General features: G+C 38.4%; 1 protein-coding gene across 2 annotated transcripts; it reads left to right on the forward strand.

Annotated features, from left to right (window-relative positions):
• The first annotated feature begins 276 nt into the window (after positions 1–276).
• Positions 277–17,117, forward strand: ocrl (OCRL inositol polyphosphate-5-phosphatase). 2 transcript variants are annotated; one of them, XM_079479193.1, is made up of 24 exons: positions 277–827; positions 1,433–1,512; positions 3,248–3,339; positions 3,947–3,985; positions 4,338–4,451; positions 5,045–5,188; positions 5,305–5,530; positions 5,619–5,777; positions 5,862–5,963; positions 6,122–6,236; positions 6,423–6,539; positions 6,730–6,911; positions 7,251–7,362; positions 7,954–8,063; positions 8,766–8,901; positions 8,983–9,093; positions 9,376–9,541; positions 9,629–9,864; positions 10,793–10,816; positions 12,217–12,333; positions 12,422–12,506; positions 12,890–13,017; positions 14,740–14,851; positions 14,932–17,104. In XM_079479193.1, the coding sequence occupies exons 1-24, from the start codon at positions 783–785 to the stop codon at positions 15,054–15,056; spliced, it is 2,877 nt and encodes a 958-aa protein (XP_079335319.1). In that variant the 5' UTR covers positions 277–782; the 3' UTR covers positions 15,057–17,104. The 2 variants fall into 2 exon arrangements, with proteins under 2 accessions (XP_079335319.1, XP_079335320.1); XM_079479194.1 differs by lacking the exon at positions 10,793–10,816 and having other exon boundaries at positions 302–827; positions 14,932–17,117.
• Positions 17,118–17,221: the final 104 nt, after the last annotated feature.

A 17,221-nucleotide genomic window follows, 5' to 3' on the forward strand; every position in this document is an offset into this window, starting at 1 on the left:
CATTGTAACCAAAAAAGTTGAGAACCCCTGCTTTAGAGGCTCTGGATTAGTATTGCAGGAAGAAAGGTTTCAGGTGAACGAACATGATAAGAGAATACAATACAAGGACACGAATCAACTACAAATCCGCTTCTGATTTTTGGCATTTGTTATGAAAAATATTTAAACATCGCACTGAGCCGCACTGCGTGTTTGTATTAAATATGCGAAAAGACGGCGCGTCCCTGACGTTCATGAACAGAGCATGACACACATTGCCGTGTATGTGTAACGTACAGAAATGCGCTCCGATGATGACCTCGACACGCCCGGTGTTGTTATGCAACATTTCAGGACGCGGTTTTAATAAATAATCGATTTCATGACACGGCCGACAAAATATAGCGACCATCAACTGCCATCGCAGCTTGACCACAAATTCAACACGAACTCGATAGGTGTCATTTCCCACGGAGCCGCGACCTCATTCTATAGTTAAATTCCTCCGCACTGGCTCGCAAACCGAACCACACACAGCCGCACTCTCTTATTTATCTTCTCCGTCACGTTAACTTAAAGGAGCGAGCATTTTATTCAATCTGTAACGTCAGACATTTGACGCAATTCCTTCTTGTCAAGCGCAAGCATCCCCCGGTCATTTAAACTGAAGGACGGTTTCACGACCTTCCCGGAAGGCCAACAGCACAGGAGGGGCGGAGTCTGTGATGCGAAAACATTCCGGCTGAGGTTAGCATTTTAGCTAGCCGCCTGACGGCTTTCATTCAACACCCGTAACAACATTTATGATGGAGTCTTCACTCGGGATATCTGAGGACAAATGTGTGGCTGTATCCTTCTTTTTACGAGCGTCGTCGTTCATTTTATGTTAGGGAAGGGCGTCATATCAGAAGTTTTCATTTAGCAATGTCTTGTTAGCGTGGCTGTAGATATGTTGATAAAACGTCGATTTTGGGCATGTCGGTGTTTTAACGAGGCTGAATAGAAAGCAACTTTTGTTGATCGTGTCGGCGTTTTCCTCTGCTGCCAAAAAGCTAGACTTTAGTATGTAAATAAGTATGCCGTTTTTTAAATAGATTACGGGTATTTGCATGCTCTGGCATTTCTTATGTATAAGCTCATGCGTGTAATTGAGTGACGTATTGATGACATTTAACATGATATTTGCTGAAGCGCAGACAGTACAGATGCTATGAAGATAATATAGAGCTGTTAAATCGTGTTTGAGATCTTTATACCAAACCACATTGCAGTGTTATCTTGCAGAATCATCACTATTTCCTGTTTCCTTGAAATGAAGGTGATAGCATTTAGTTTATTACGTTTGAGAAAGAGAGGGAGAGCCACGAGGCGTAACTCTAGGTTTCTCTCCCACCCTCGTCCCTTTTTTCTGCCTCTCGATTGTAATTTGCATCCTTGACAGTGCTTCATTCAGACTGTTAAAGGACATGAGCTTAGAGGTGGACAGAAAGAACCAAGACTACTATCATTGTTAGAGTGTTCGGGTCAGTTCAAGTAAGTACACCTTCTTTATCTCTGATCTTAGTCATGACATTTCATTTACTGGAATTGTTTGTCACGTTCATGTATTGCTTGCCTATCCTGAAAATCATATGCAAATTAGGATATTAAGGGTTTTAAATTTCCAGGCATCAGGACGTATGTCCGGTTGACACTAAACCAGATCAGCAACCAAACCCATAAAACTAATATTTATTAGTTATCTAACTTGCATTACTATCTTAAGACTGCAGCGTGCTTTTAACCGACTGCTGCTTTTCTTAATCTGATATTACGCTTTAATACAGACGTCACTTTCGCCTGCCAGACTGATGCATGTTGATGCATGTTGATCCATTGTTGATCTATTTCTCTCTTCTGCCCCGAAGCTCAGCACCGCTCTGGGTTTTTCAAAGTCATGTCTTCTATAAATAGGCCTATAGATGTGAGAAGGCTCTGTGAAAGATTGTGTAGATAAGGTTTAGGCAGTCATGCATTCAGTGTGACTTATTTTCTGTGTGTTTTTTTATGTGGAAAGTCTGTGTGTGTTAGAGCAGTTGTGGTGGATGGATGCCAGTGTGCTGCCCATTACTCTGCATTCCTCTTCAGTGTCCTAGAGCGTAACAAGCCTCACATGAGCAGACAAACTGGATGTAACATGTACACAGCTCAGAAACTTACATTTACATGGTTATAGCGTCTGCTAAATGACAAAAGCGTCTTACAAAGAGTTCAGGGAGCAATAAGCGATATGTCATATAAAGAGCAATAGTACAATAGGTGCTAATACAAACGTTATTTGTTGAATCCTTACAGTATGTGATGAAAAAGTAAAGCAAAGTAAACAGCTAATATTTTGCATGAGGAAGGGTTTGTTGGCTACTAAAAAAGTTTTTCTTCATTAGTTTACTTTCATAATGGTTTTAGCCTGCAGGGTTAACATGTTATGAAACTCTTAATGCAGCCAAGAATGCTCCTCCGAAAGATATTTTTGGCATGAGAAGATTATAACCCTCCTCACTACAATGGGCTGCTATTTGACTCGATTGAATTTAAGATTTCTTAGTCTAGGCGAAATGTATCTTGTTCAAGAGCGTTGCGTTTCCTGACAACAGCATCTTTTACTGCATTTATAGTCTTTTGAGGAAGAAATAGGGCTCACTGGCAGCACAGAGGGGTTCCAGTCTTGCCTTCATATGTTTGGAACGGCACACTCAGGGAGGACAATATAAAGGTTTTTCCTATAATCCACCGTAATAGAATTTTCCCCTTAAGTGAAATGGAGGTATGACCATGTTGAGAGGAACATGATGCCCTTGAGTTGGCACTGTTATTGTCAGAGAGTGAAATACGGTCTGCAATTAGCCCTTCAATATGCATTTAGCCTGCTGCGTTTCCATAGTCTACTTCCTCTCCTCTCTGAATTCCGAAAGCTATATGATATAAGATTATGCTGCACCATGGTGGAGAAATATACTTATTTTCGATGTGCTAAACCCATGAAATGTGGTGGCGTAGCTCTGTTTTGGTTTTGTTATCAGGGTGTTTATTTTCTTAGAAATACTGTAAAGAGAAGTCTGATCATTGCACGACACCCATACTGTACGATATATCATAAAAAAAAAGAAGAACGGTCAAGCGCTGTACAGTGTGAAAAATATTCTAAAACAATGTAATTAAGTTAAGGAAATATTGTGTTGACGTTATATGCTTTAGTATGATATTTTATGAATGGATCTCTTGTTGTTAGGTTGACTATTCTGACAAACCCTGAAGCAATTGTATTAAATCCAGTGCCCCAGCTGTCAATCCCCATCAATAACCATTTTCACCTTGTTCGAGGTAAGCTCATCCTTGAGTGATCTGTATTCATAGTAGGGATGCATTGGCATTTTTGGCTTAAAATGCAAGCCTTTAGTGTAGCATTCTTATGCACAACAATGTACAACAGATTTTTGAACGTTATTGTTCGTTTTCTGTTTTCTAAACAATATTACAATATTGCGTGTGTCTGTGAAAAGCAAAAAATACTTAGTTCTGTAGATACTGCATTTTATAATGCGTGCATACTTGTTTTATGCATGGATTTTTAAAGCTGTAAAGGCCTAAATATGAGTAAACTAACACATTTTTTTGTCCCAATGTGTTCAGCAGTTTCAGTTTCTGCCATGTATTGTCATTTTGCTACACCCCGGTTTTATGTAAAGAACTTTTTTCCATGTGAATACAAGTGTTCTTTTATGGTTAATATTTACCTATACAATCTCATGTTTAATCTCTGTCACCAGAATGATTAACAGTGTTTGTAAATGTGGCTAAACCGTACGCCTGATCAAATATTTGTAGACATTTGTCACAGTGTTTTCTTTAACCTGGTACTCTCGTCTTAAATTCCAGGCACAGTAGGATGTAACTGTCTCTTATTTCTTGTTTTAAAATGTCATTTTAGAGGCTGAAGAAGCACTCCTCATTGACATCTCAAATAACAGTAAGTTGTCTTTTTTTGTTTGTAGTGTTGTAGTGTATTTGTTTCCTTGACAGCTGTGTTCCCATCTTATTTATTTTCTGTCATGTTGATTACATCAGCATGTCACATATGATGCTGTGCGGTATATAGAAGTCAATGTATATGAATTATGACATAATTCTTTAGTTTAGCGACATCTACTGGATCTGTCCAGAAGTGGCTCATTGCAGTGGCACACAACCTAAGCAGCTTAAATGCGTGATGTTTTTTCCTGTGCTTTTCATAATCTTCCTAAATTAACTATTGGTTGATTTAGGGAAAGTGCTGTTTTTAAATAAAATGGATGTGAGAATGTGACACTGTTTCTCAACAGCAACAGTGCGAATTCGTCTGCGAGGTGAGCAAACTCCAGAGCTTCTGCTGGAGCTGCAGGATGACGTTCACACTCAATCCTTCCTTCAGCATGCCTTGAAGGCCAAACAGCAAGGTGATTGGTCTCATTTTCCCCACTCAACACAGCCATAAACATGGAGGCATTTCTCATTTATTAACTCACTTTCCAGTGTAACTTAACACCTGGATTTATAGGTTTGTAATGAATGTTTCCTGGATGAATTTGATCTAAAACGTCAAGCACTTACTTTGAGTTTAAATCTTTTAGACTTTAGTTCACACTGTTTTCACTCTAGGTTAGAAATCAAAGAACCTGCTGCACGATTTCTATTTACACACAGTTTTCATGCGGGTCAGAGTATGTTTGTTTTTAAGCTCTGTCCTAAGAGAGAAACAGGATTTGTTCCTGGTATTGTAGTTGGCCAGTGTATAATTTATGAAAGTGTGCCAAAGTCCAATAACAGGTTATGAATTACTGTATTACTTTCTTTTAATATTTAAAGATGTACATAGGATGTATACAAATGAATACAAATTAGTTTTATAAAATAAACACTTTAGCAATATATCCACCCACTACTGTTGGAGAATATTTGTTCATTGGTCATTTTGATAATTTAATTGTAATTGTATATGCCATCAATTCATAAATGTGTAAAACATCACTGTTGAATGCTCCACCTACAGCTGAGAGTAAACAGCCCAGAAAGATGGAGCCTGTTGTACCTGTTCCAGTAAAAGGCTGTGTTCCAATCCCACCTCAAAGAGGAACCTCCAAATCCACCTCAAACAACCTCAACAACAGCAATGTAGCGAAACCCTTAAATACAGGTACAGAATTAAACATTCACACACATTGCAGGATCTTTAAAATTTCAAATTTTGCCAATATGTCTAGATCTATCAAAGATACTGCTTACAATTCTGCTGCTCTGTTCTGTTTATAGACTCCGCCCTCTCAGACTTTGTGTTGGAGGACAATTTTAACCATTGTTTAAAAGTGGAAGAAAAGAAGAATCACCAAAACCGTATAGTTGCACAACGCGAGGCTCCGCCAGTGCCCCCTCTTCCCCCTCGCAAAGGTCCATACACACCGTCGACAAACCTCACAGCAGCTCCAGCCGCCAAAGAAAGGCCACCGCCCACACAGAACACCTCACCTGTCGGACAAGAGTGAGTGTTACACGTCCTAACGCACAGCCTCTCGGGGCACAACCCAGTGTATTTTCAGCATTGTTATACTGTGTGTTTTGCATCACAGGTATCACTCTGCAGACCGCCCTGTTACCTGGACCGACAGCCCATCCAACCACAGAATGAGACAAGCCATGATGAGCAATCACGGAAGCTCGAGGGAAGGTCTACTCAAGTATCACCTCTACAAGAAGGAAAAGGAATATGTGGACATTCAAAACTTCAAGTGAGTGTCACATGCCAGAAACCTACAAATAAATGATTTTCATTAGAATTAATTTAATAAATTTGCCGATTCATTATTTAACAGGCTTTTCATGGGCACGTGGAATGTCAATGGTCAGCCCCCTGATAGCAGTCTTGAGCCCTGGCTGTGTTGTGTCCCAGACCCTCCAGATGTTTATGCACTGGGGTGAGTGGCAAAACATTAGACTTTGCATTTACATACTGTATTTTTATGAAAATGCTACATATCTTTATTTACATTTTTACATATTCACTGTCAGTGTGCATCCATAGATAATTTGAGCATGGCTTGTAGTGTTTCATTCAGCTTCTGTGATTTGACAGATTTCAGGAGTTGGATCTGAGCACAGAGGCTTTTTTCTATATGGACTCATCCAAAGAACAGTTGTGGGTTGACGCAGTAGAGAGAAACCTCCACCCTAAAGCCAAATACATTCAGGTGAGTAACATCTTAACTTGGTGAGTCTAATCATACTAATGCATTTTAAATTCACTATCACATTGCTTTGCAAGACACAATGGAAAGTCTAGTAATTCTTTTATGGATTTTAAACCTCCCAAAGTGTGAGGTGGTCGCTTTAATTTACAGAGTTTTTTTTCATCCAAATCTGTGTTTCATCCGCAGATGCGTATTATTCGTCTGGTGGGAATGATGCTGGTGGTGTATGTCAACAAACGGCACAAGAATCACATAAGAGAGGTGGCTGCAGAATCTGTGGGAACTGGCCTCATGAATAAAATGGTAAATTTGAATTACAACAGGAAGTGTTGGCCATTCTGACTGTGGAAACGTATATCTTTGTGTATTTGTTTTAGAGCTGATTAGAGAGGTATTAACCACAGAAATGACCACAAATTGTACAATTCAGTAGATCACTATATGTGTTTACTGATAATATGAGATTAATGATAGTTACTCCATTACCTTATAGGGGAATAAAGGAGGAGTGGCTGTGCGGTTTGTGTTTCACAATACAAGCTTCTGCTTTGTAAACTCTCACCTGGCGGCACACGTGGAAGACTTTGAGCGTCGGAACCAGGACTACAAAGACATATGTGCCCGCATGAGCTTCCACCTGCTGGATTACCCTCCTCTCAGTATAGTCAAACATGAGTGAGTGTCAGAGACAGATGAGTCATCAAGTACAGCTTAGTAACACAGTAATTTATGTTACTCATTTTAAAGGGCCAGTCACCCAAATATTTTAATTCTGTCATTATTTAAATTTGGTCTACTATGTTAGTCAAGGGTCAAACAGAAATCTCAGTTGCTAACATTCTTCTAAATATCTTCTTGTTTAGCCAAACAAAGTAATGTTTACAGGTATGGAACAATTTGAGGTTGAGTAATTCATGACAGAATTTCAATCTATGGGTGGATTTTCCCTACTATTAAATCTATATGCAAGTTGTTTTATTCTATATGCAAGATGTCTTGTTTTTTTACCTTAAGTGTGGTGATTTGGCTTGGAGATCTCAACTACAGGCTGTGTTTGCCTGATGCCGGGGAGGTGAAAAGGCTTATTGCAGATAATGAGCTACGGAGGCTTCAGGAGTATGATCAGGTTAGGCCTGGGACAAGCCATTATTTCAGACATTTCATTATCAGACATTTAATGAGGTTAAATACACTGGACTGACGTAAGAACCGTGAGAGTTCAAAATTTAAGTTTGGGAAAGTATGAAACTATGTTACATTATGTTCTTAAATTTAATCTTAATAAGAATTTTTAAAATTAAAATAATTATCTAAAATAATTAGTTGTTATTGCTCAGTTTTGTATGATGTTGAATGTTGATCATGTAGCTATATTGCTCATACTTTCTTGAATGCAATGAAATTAGCAAATTCCAAAAAGAAGAATTTTTAAACATTCTCAGACCATGTGGTCATCAGGTTTTGCAACTTGTAGAGTTCATGCTGGGTCAAGCACATGCTGTCATTAGAGCAAAACTTTAAGCCTTTAATTCATTCTTTAACAATTGTAATTAATCTTATTGCCTACCTACATTTTAGAATAAACTCTTAAACTTTTGTTTTTTGTTGCTTTTTCATTTGATATGATGTGAGAGTAGTTGATAGCCAAAATGAGACTTCCCTGTTTGCTCTGAAAGTCCACATCACAGCATTTTCTGTTTCTGTTTTGCTTTACCAGCTAAACATCCAGAGAAAGACTAAACGTGCTTTCACTGATTTCCATGAAGGGGAGATTAATTTCACCCCAACTTACAAATACGATGCTAAATCAGATCGATGGGACTCAAGGTAAAGATCAGAATTGTTTATATAAGGAATAACTTCATATAGCCTGTGTGTATCACCTGCCAGAAGAGATTCCTAATATTAATGGGACAGTTCACCCCAAAATAAAAATTCTGTCTCCATTTACTCGCCCTGAAGTTTTTCAAAACCTGTATAAATGTATTTGTTCTGTCGAACAAAAAGAGAGATATTTGGAAGAATGTCAGCAATTCTCAGTTGTGAGACATCATTCACAACCATAGTAGAAACAACATTTTTTTTTTGTTCTGCAGAAACACAGAATTTGATATTTTGAAGAAAGCAAACAGTTCTGAGCCCTGCTTTACTAGCATTAAATATTTTCTATGGTGGTTAATGATGTCCCAGAACTGAAAATCGCTCACATTCTTCCAAATATCTACCTTTGTGTTCAGCAGAACAAAGACATTTAAACAGTTTTTTATTCATTTTGGGGTGAACTGTTAAATTACATAATATCTGAATCTCAACTGACCAATTTCATGAGTTTGATTCCGATGGAAATGTACATCCTTATAAAATAGCTTAAATATTTTACTGTTGAGTACTATTGAAATATGTGGAATATTATTAAGTATGCATAACTTGACTGCTGCATGTTGTTTCGGATAAAAAAGTGCCTACCTAAATGTAAATGAATTGGAATCAATATTGCAAAATGTTTTGTACTCTGTTGTGTGGTCCCAGTGGAAAGTGTCGAGTCCCTGCGTGGTGTGACCGTATTCTGTGGAGGGGGAGTAACATCAAACAGCTTCAATACCGCAGTCACATGGAGCTGAAGACCAGTGATCACAAACCTGTCAGCTCTCTCTTCAGCATCGGGGTGAGGTTCACTTCCTCAGTCGGGCTCCTGCAAAGACGTATGAGAGGATCACATTGATTGTTTACAATTCTGTATCTTCAGGTGAAGATGGTGAATGACCAGCGCTACAAGAAGGTTTTTGAAGAAATTGTGCGTGACATGGACAGGATGGAAAATGACTTCTTGCCCTCTCTGTCCCTGTCCGACCGTGAGGTGAGTAATGATAGTCATATCCGATTCGCTGGCCTGCCTTCATTCTTTGTGCGGATAGATGGTGTTTTTTTTTCATTTTAGCACTTTTCCAGACTGTAATGCCGTGGTCAGATTAGACTTGTAGTATGCGAAACTAATAATAAATTATATGTGCAATAATAAATAAATGTGGACTTAAAAAAAAAGTCAAACAGCTTTACTTTGAAACACTGCATTCATACTCTTCTGACATCTGTTTGTGTGTTTTTAACTTAATATTTGTCCTGTTTTTTTCACCCATAGTTCACGTTTGAGAACGTAAAATTCCGGCAGCTACAGCGTCAGAGTTTCCTCATCACTAATGACGGGCAGGTCCCATGCACATTCGCTTTCATTCCCAAACTCAATGACTCTCAGTACTGTAAGCCCTGGCTGCGTGGTGAACCCTGCGAGGGCGTACTAGACCCTAGTGAGTATCTCTGTCTCATTTCACCCCTGCATATATTTTTGAAATCGTGATTCATATCCACTTTCTGCACATTAATGTTTCCTGCAGATGAGACATTGGAGATTTTCTTTGAAGTGTATGTCAGTAAAGACTCTGTGACTCTGCTAAACTCCGGTGAGGAAAGAATCGAGGACATCCTTGTGCTTCACCTGGACCGGGGGAAGGACTACTTCATCACTGTCTCTGGAAACTATCTGCCCAGTTGCTTCGGCACATCTCTGGAGACTCTGTGCCGCATGAAGAAACCCATTCGCGAGATCCCCGTCACCAAACTCATCGATCTGGTGAGTCCCAGGCTGTATTTAGTTAGACAGAATATTAACACAAAGAAATATGCAGTTGTGCTCATGTTTACAGTGCATTGCTCATCATTGCTCTTTCCCGTAGCTCAGTGGTAAGAGCATTGCGTTGACAGCGCAAGGTTGTGGGTTTGATCCCAGGGGATTGCAGATACCTATGTAAAATGTATAGGATAATGCGTTGTAAGTCGCTTTGGATAAAAGCGTCTGCCAAATGCCTAAATGTAAATGTAATGTTCACCCCTGGTCTGTTTGTCAAATTGCTTTTGTCTAGGCAATAAATAAAACAGAATTAAATGATGTCTCATTGACATAATTTTTTTAAGAAATAGTGCACTCAAAAATATTTTGAAGAATGTTGGTTACCAAACAACATCGGCCCTCATTGCCTTCCATTGGGTGGACACAAAACCACAGTGATATTTCTTAAAAAAAATTATTTTGTGTTTACATGACATGAAAGTTTAAGAGTAAATGATGACTTAGTTTCGGGTTGAACTTTCCCATTAAGAAATGTATTTTATGGCTGCTCCTTTAAGTGATGAGGAAGTCAAGTAGGAAGTTAATATCTGATTGGCTGTCCTGGAATATGGCTTGTTTAGTAGCAGTATGTCATTATGCAAACCAGGCAGTCCCTGTTGTCCACTCTTCTTCCTCATATTCTCAAACATTAGTCTTTCTATGCACTGTTATTCACTAAGATGTTTCGTTTTTATTTAGAGGATCTCTACTCTGTTTCTATTGCTTTGCAATTCCAATCATCACTGTCTGTAGCTGGAAGCTGCTTATCTGTGATTATGCAATACTGACACTGTCTTCTCACAGATTATGCAATGTCTCTATTGTTTCATCTCCTTTCCACTTTTCTGTTCTGTGTTTCCAAACAATTACTCTGGTTCTGCATGGTTCTCAGGGAGAAGATAGCAGCATGGAAAAGGTAAAGTCCATCTTCGTCCACTAAAAACATTAGACAGATGCATTATTGGGCCCTACACGTGTGAGTGACGGTAATGTGTTCTGTTTTAACGTGTGTCGCAGTGCCTCCATGCTTATGCTCTGTATCATTCAGAATGTGATGTCTCAGTCACGTGGGTTGGCTTGCCACACTGCTCAGTCACTCGGCAGGGTTAGGCTAATGAAAGTCACGGAGGCTTGAATCTTGCAGCACAAATACCGCCCCTCTTTTCCCTGCCCGGCTCAGTTTTAACCAGCCTGTGATATAAGAATATTACAGAAGCAGCATTTTACAGCATGATAAACCCACCTTTGTCATTTTTGAGTTTATCGGAGTATTTCTGGATGAACACCACTGTAAATCAACAAATTGTTGAAAATTTTGTTGCATGTCTGCTAACTGCATGAGCCCCCTAGTTGTGGCGAGCTTAAGGGGCTCTCACTCAAGCAATAGTTACCCCAACAAGAGAATCATCCTCATGCCTTCTGTAATACACAGAAGCAGAAAAAATAGGAGACCATTTCAAAATCAGTTTTTCTGATTCCAAAAATTTCCCATTTTGTATTTAGATAAAGTGATCATTTGTGTTTAATTCTGTGAACTACTAACAATATAAGATATAGTTTCTATTTGCAGAAAATGAAAACTGGTCAATATAACAGATAAGATGCTCTGTATTTTCAGACCTCAAATACTGTTCTTATTTCCTTTTAACTGTAATATTTGTACATGTATTAAGGAAAAGTTTTAAAAATGTAGTTTGAAAACCTTGTTATATGTCTTTGTCATGATGTCTGTCTTTAAAATTGCTGTTGAATGACTTTATCACTCCTCAGGTTTGATTTGGTTGTATTTCAACAGACACTGGACTGACATGGCCACGATACATCTAGACATGCTGATTAAATGAAAATTTGGAATGGTCTCTTAAATTTTTTCACGGCTGTATATGAGTTTGTTCCTTTAATTAAATACAAACGAATGATATAGTAAAATACTGTCATGTTATCTTAACATGTCGAAAATCACATCCAGCAATCATTAAAGTAATCCAAATGAGGTTAATACATGTCTTCTGAAGCGAAACAAAATTAGGGATTGATGCTTTTTGGAGCTTCGCCATGTCAGTTCTTATAAGAGATACATTTATTCATTGGTGTGAACAAAGTCATATACATCTAAGATGACATGTGGATACGTAAATTATTGAAATGTCATAATTCTAGGGAACTAATGTGTGTGGTTGTGTATGAGAACGAATGAGACACGCTCATTCAATACTCTTGGGAACATTATTGGCAGCCCTTTTCTAAAATGTTGGAAATCAGTTAGTTGTATGTGATGCACTCTGTAAACTAATGTTTATATACTCAATTACTCAGGAGAAATCCAGGATGAATTTCCTGTTGGACAATAGTGGAACAGAGGACAAACCTCTGAAGATTCCCAAAGAGATCTGGTTGCTTGTCAATCATCTCTACACTAAGGCCTGTCAGCAGGTAAACTGTACATCAATGCATGAAAGCACCATTAGTCAATCCTAAACTAATATAAATGATAATTACACTTTTTTTGTCTTTGATACAGGAGGACCTCTTCCAAACCCCCGGCCTTCAAAATGAACTACAAAGTATTATTGACTGCCTGGATACGAGCATTCCTGACTCGATCCGTATCCTTTCCCACAAATAAAACATGTAAATATGTTTATATATGGAATCAGTATGAGATTTTCCCAACCAGTGGAATCTTGAGTGCCCTTTTACCGTGTGATACGGACATGTCTCTCATAGAAATGCTAATGTCTGTCAGTTCAGTGAATGTGACTTCCATTTAAAAATACTCTTACTGGCTGGACTCTCCCACACAATTCATTCCTGCACTCTAAAACCCTTGACAGACCGAGAATGTTTCTCTTTCTTACTGTAATGGTGCTGGAGACATCATTTAAGACACTTTTTTTTTGCTTCTGTTCCTCACCGACATACTCTTTCTTTGGGTCGCTCAAATGTACATTCCTGCTTGTCACTATGGTTCTCCTTGACGGCTTGTTAGCTGGCTGTAATCACTCAGTTGCTGAAGCTCTGTTGATCTTCTTGGAAGCTCTGCCTGAACCTGTCCTGTGTTATGAGCTCTACCACAGATGTCTCGACTGCTCTCACGACAGCCGACTTTGCAAACAGGTACACATACAGCTCTTACTGCAATGTCATGAATATATAGATTTTTATACAAAATAATGACATACACGAAAAATTCAGTCTGGCTTTAGACCGCATAATAGTACTGAAACTGCACTCGTTAAAATTACAAACGTTCTGCTTATATCATCAGCTAAAGGCAACATCTCACTCCTAGTCCTGCTTGACCTTAGTGCTGCGTTCGATACTGTAGACCATAACATACTTTTAGATCGCCTACACAATTATACCAGTATTCAGGGACAGGCACTACAATGGTTCAGAGTTTTACTTATCAGACAGACATCAATTTGTCCATTTAAATGGGGAGTCATCAAATCTAACGAATGTAAATTATGGACTACCTCAGGGATCGGTTTTAGGACCCTTGTTATTCTCCATATACATGCTGCCCCTTGGAAACATTATTTGAAAACATGTAATTAGCTTAGACTGCTAATCAGATGATACTCCGCTATACTGTATATCTCATCAAGAGGAGATGATTCCTCCCAGCTATCCAAATTGGCAGGGTGAATCGAAGATATAAAACATTGGATGACTCTTAATGTCCTTCTTTTAAATTGTAATAAAACAGAAATATTACTTATCGGACCGAAGACACGTGAGCAGAATATTTCTACAAAAATATTGCGCAAAATACTGCACAAAAGCAGCTTGCTTCCTCCTTAGAAATATTACATGTGACCTCAAGACATGACTAGTGTAATGCACTATAGTTAGGACAACCTGCATCATCAATAAACAAACTACAGTTAGTTCAGAATGCAGCTGCAAATTATGATCACATACCCCCAATGTTATCAACCCTTCACTGGCTACCCATTAAGTATATTATTGACTTTATAAGTGATTAAAACAACTAATAAAGCCTTAAAAGGTTAAGCCCCTACCAACATAACAGAGCTTCTATCACACTACAACCCATCATGCTCTCTAAGATCTCAAAACTCTAAACTTTTGATAATACCTTGAATAACTAAATCCACCAAAGGGGTGAAGCTTTCTCATACGTAGCAACTAAACTCTGGAATAGCCTTCCCGACACTATGCGAGGTTCAGGCACACTCACCCAATTTAAATCTAGATTGAAGACACATATCTTCAGCCAAGCATTCACTTAATGCAAAATATGCAAAGTAAACCACCGGGAGACTGCATTTATTAGATGTATTATTTAATAGAATAATTTAGCTTGTTCTATAAACACCATGTGTTTTACCTTTTTTGTGTATTTCTTGTTTTCTTCTGTAAAGCTGCTTTGGAACGATGCACATTGTGAAAAGCACTATATAAATAAAATTACATTTAATTGAATTCAATGATTAATCACGATTTATCGCAACCAAAATAAAATGTTATGTTTACATAATGCATGTCTGTGTATTGTATATATTCATTTTGTTTTTATTAAAAGCATACACACATGTATATATTTAATAAAAAATAAAAATGAATAAATGATATGCTATCAGTGGTCATAGAATTCGATGTTAAATGCCTTCTACATCCAGTCTATTTGCAGTGGAAAAACAAGCCACACCCTATCATTTCATATTTCATTACACTCATATGGCAGAAGTCGATTTCAAGTTTAAGGCTTCGCTTTTCTCTGTCAACAATTACAAATCTGCAAATGTAACAACCACTCTCAGATTGTGGTCCTGAATATATATAAAATGTTTGTTTTCCTCTGAACAACAGCTAATATCTCAGCTCCCACGGGCCCATCGCAATGTTTTCCGTTACCTTCTGGCCTTCTTGAGGGAACTAGTCAAACACTCTATCGACAACAACCTGAACGTCAACCTATTAGGTAAGTCTTAGTCTCACTACTGGTGATATTCAAAATAATTTCTAAAGTATCTAATTCATCTTATTTATATCTTCTTGTAGCATCTCTCTTTGCAAGCCTCCTCATTCGGCCACCTCCCAATCTTGCCGGCAAACAGACACCAAGTGATCGACAGAAAGCAAGCAACTTCATTCTGGGGTTTCTGGTGGGTGGTGATGAAGAATGAGTAAGCTGATTGCACAAAAGAGGACCGAGGTTATGGGTCACGGCTGAGGTGTGTTTGGCTGGTCTGGAGATATATGGACCACCCTTGCACTAAGACGAATAACAACTGTCGTTGGGAGTTTGACAGCATTGGAGCCTGGTATCTACAGTAGTTTTTTCAAACACTGCCTGTTTGTAAGGTTTATTTCTGTTCTTTAGAATAGAAGAATAGATTAATGTCAACTTCTCTCCGTTTTGGCTGTGGAAGTATTAATACAAACATTTAGACCCCTGAGAAACCTCATAATTTTGACTGTAGCATTTGTGATCCTTCCTTGTCTCTCAGTGACCACTGGATTAGAGTGCTGTTATGCCAAATCCAATATAGATCCTCTTATTTGACTGAAATAAGTGTATATATAGTTTCACGGACACTCAAAGACAGATATTTTGCCGGCAAGCAGACACCAAGTGATCGACAGAAAGCAGTGACTTTATTCAGGGCTTTCTGATGGGTGGTGATGAAGAATGAGTAAGCCATGCTAAGGAAACTCTATGGGCTGTTGCTGGCAGGTTAAAGAGCGTCTTTGCTTTAGTCCACATATCTGTCTGCGCTTTATTCTTTCTGTCCCTATATGGGTATTATAAATATTAGAGCTGTTAAAATGATTAGAGTTTGACAATCGACTACCTTTTAGCACAGCGAAGAAGTCCTGGACAGCATCTTCTCTGGGATCTTGACTCACTGTTGTATTTGAATCATGATGAATCAGCCGACTCTTGTCAGTTGTGTTGTTATTTATGTTTTCCAGTCTAAAATACATTCTCATTGTGCAATCGGATGTCTCCTTCAGAAAAATACATTTCACATAATGATGGTTTTAATTTTTTTCCTCCTGAGACCCTTCCTAGCTCCTTTTTAGCCGGTTATAATGAAATCTAAATCTGAACTACTACATCTGCACTGAAAAGGATCCTATTATTCCTTTGAGATCTGCTCTTAGTCCCGACGTTAACATTTTAACTTATGTGCTCAATGAGTGATTTAACGTTCTGTCGTGTTTTGTACTGAAGATGTAATCGTGTTTTCTATTTAAGTGTACATTGTCATCCTGACTCTTAACTCATACCGGGACAGTTTTGTGTGTCTGTTTACAGTCTGTGTTGGTGGTGTGCCGTATTACATTGACATGCATTTGGTGTAGTGACATCAGTATGTGCTTATGTATGTGGAATAATCGTACACATTGGGAGTAAGTGGCAGATGCAATTCTGCTAAACGTTTATTTCTTTTATTATTTAAATCAACTTGGAGAGGCTCTGCATTGCACAGCCAGTGTGGTTTTCTTCTGCAGTACGAATAGGAAGTCTCATTTGTTCAGTTTCACATATTTATCATCACCCTACGGCTAAAATGTTATTGGAATGAGAACCACTGAGTGCACAGCATCATTCGTGTGACTTGTGCTTGCTCCAGCAATATTTTTTCCAAATCTCACAGGAAATGTTTTTGCTGCACTCTGAGCACAGAGAGAGAGAAAGACATGGAAAAGAAGCATCAGCAAATGTTCTGTCTGACGACTTGTCCTAGTTTTCTTGAATGTTCATAAGTATTAACATTCTGTGAGCTGCCGGGGCACGATACCCACTGCTGAGGCTCCCAGTCATGTACTTTCTTGGACGAGATCGACTTAATCTTAAATCTTTTCACATCACCTGCCATGTTTTAAAGCCCATGCCTTTTTAAATCTGCTATGGAAATGACATTAATGTCATTAAATTCCTGAGCTGGGCTGTTTTATTCAGTCACTCCGCTTTCATTGCCAGTAGATGACGTTTCTGAAAGAAATAAACCTCATTGTAGGAGCAGAAGCTCAGATGGCCATTATTCTTGCACAGTTTTGTGGTGTGCCTGTTTATTGTTCTGTGCTGTCTTTCTATCCATTTGTTTTTTGTAATATACAGTCTAACGTTTCTGGTACTTTGCAGCTGGGTACTTGTACATATGTTTTATTTGTGGGGGATGGGGCTTTTAATTTATTCAATGGAATAAAAACATTATGACCGTGTTTTTTGAGATGTCCTCAGTTATTTATTAGTATTGTCTGCTATTGCAATTACTATTGTTAATTTATGGTAAGTTCAACTTCAAATGGCTGTCACCATGGATGCACTGTTTGCACAAGT

Source organism: Barbatula barbatula (assembly GCF_947034865.1).
Source record: "Barbatula barbatula genome assembly, chromosome: 18".
NCBI lineage: Eukaryota > Metazoa > Chordata > Actinopteri > Cypriniformes > Nemacheilidae > Barbatula > Barbatula barbatula.

What these genes read in the sequence shown, in the direction of transcription:
- ocrl (XM_079479193.1), top strand. Translation starts at nt 783, where the DNA reads ATGATGGAGTCTTCACTCGGGATATCTGAGGACAAATGTGTGGCT. An exon ending in CATTGACATCTCAAATAACA is followed by an intron (nt 3,986 to 4,337) that starts GTAAGTTGTCTT and finishes GTTTCTCAACAG; the next exon opens with CAACAGTGCGAATTCGTCTG. An exon ending in GGCTTCAGGAGTATGATCAG is followed by an intron (nt 7,363 to 7,953) that starts GTTAGGCCTGGG and finishes TTGCTTTACCAG; the next exon opens with CTAAACATCCAGAGAAAGAC.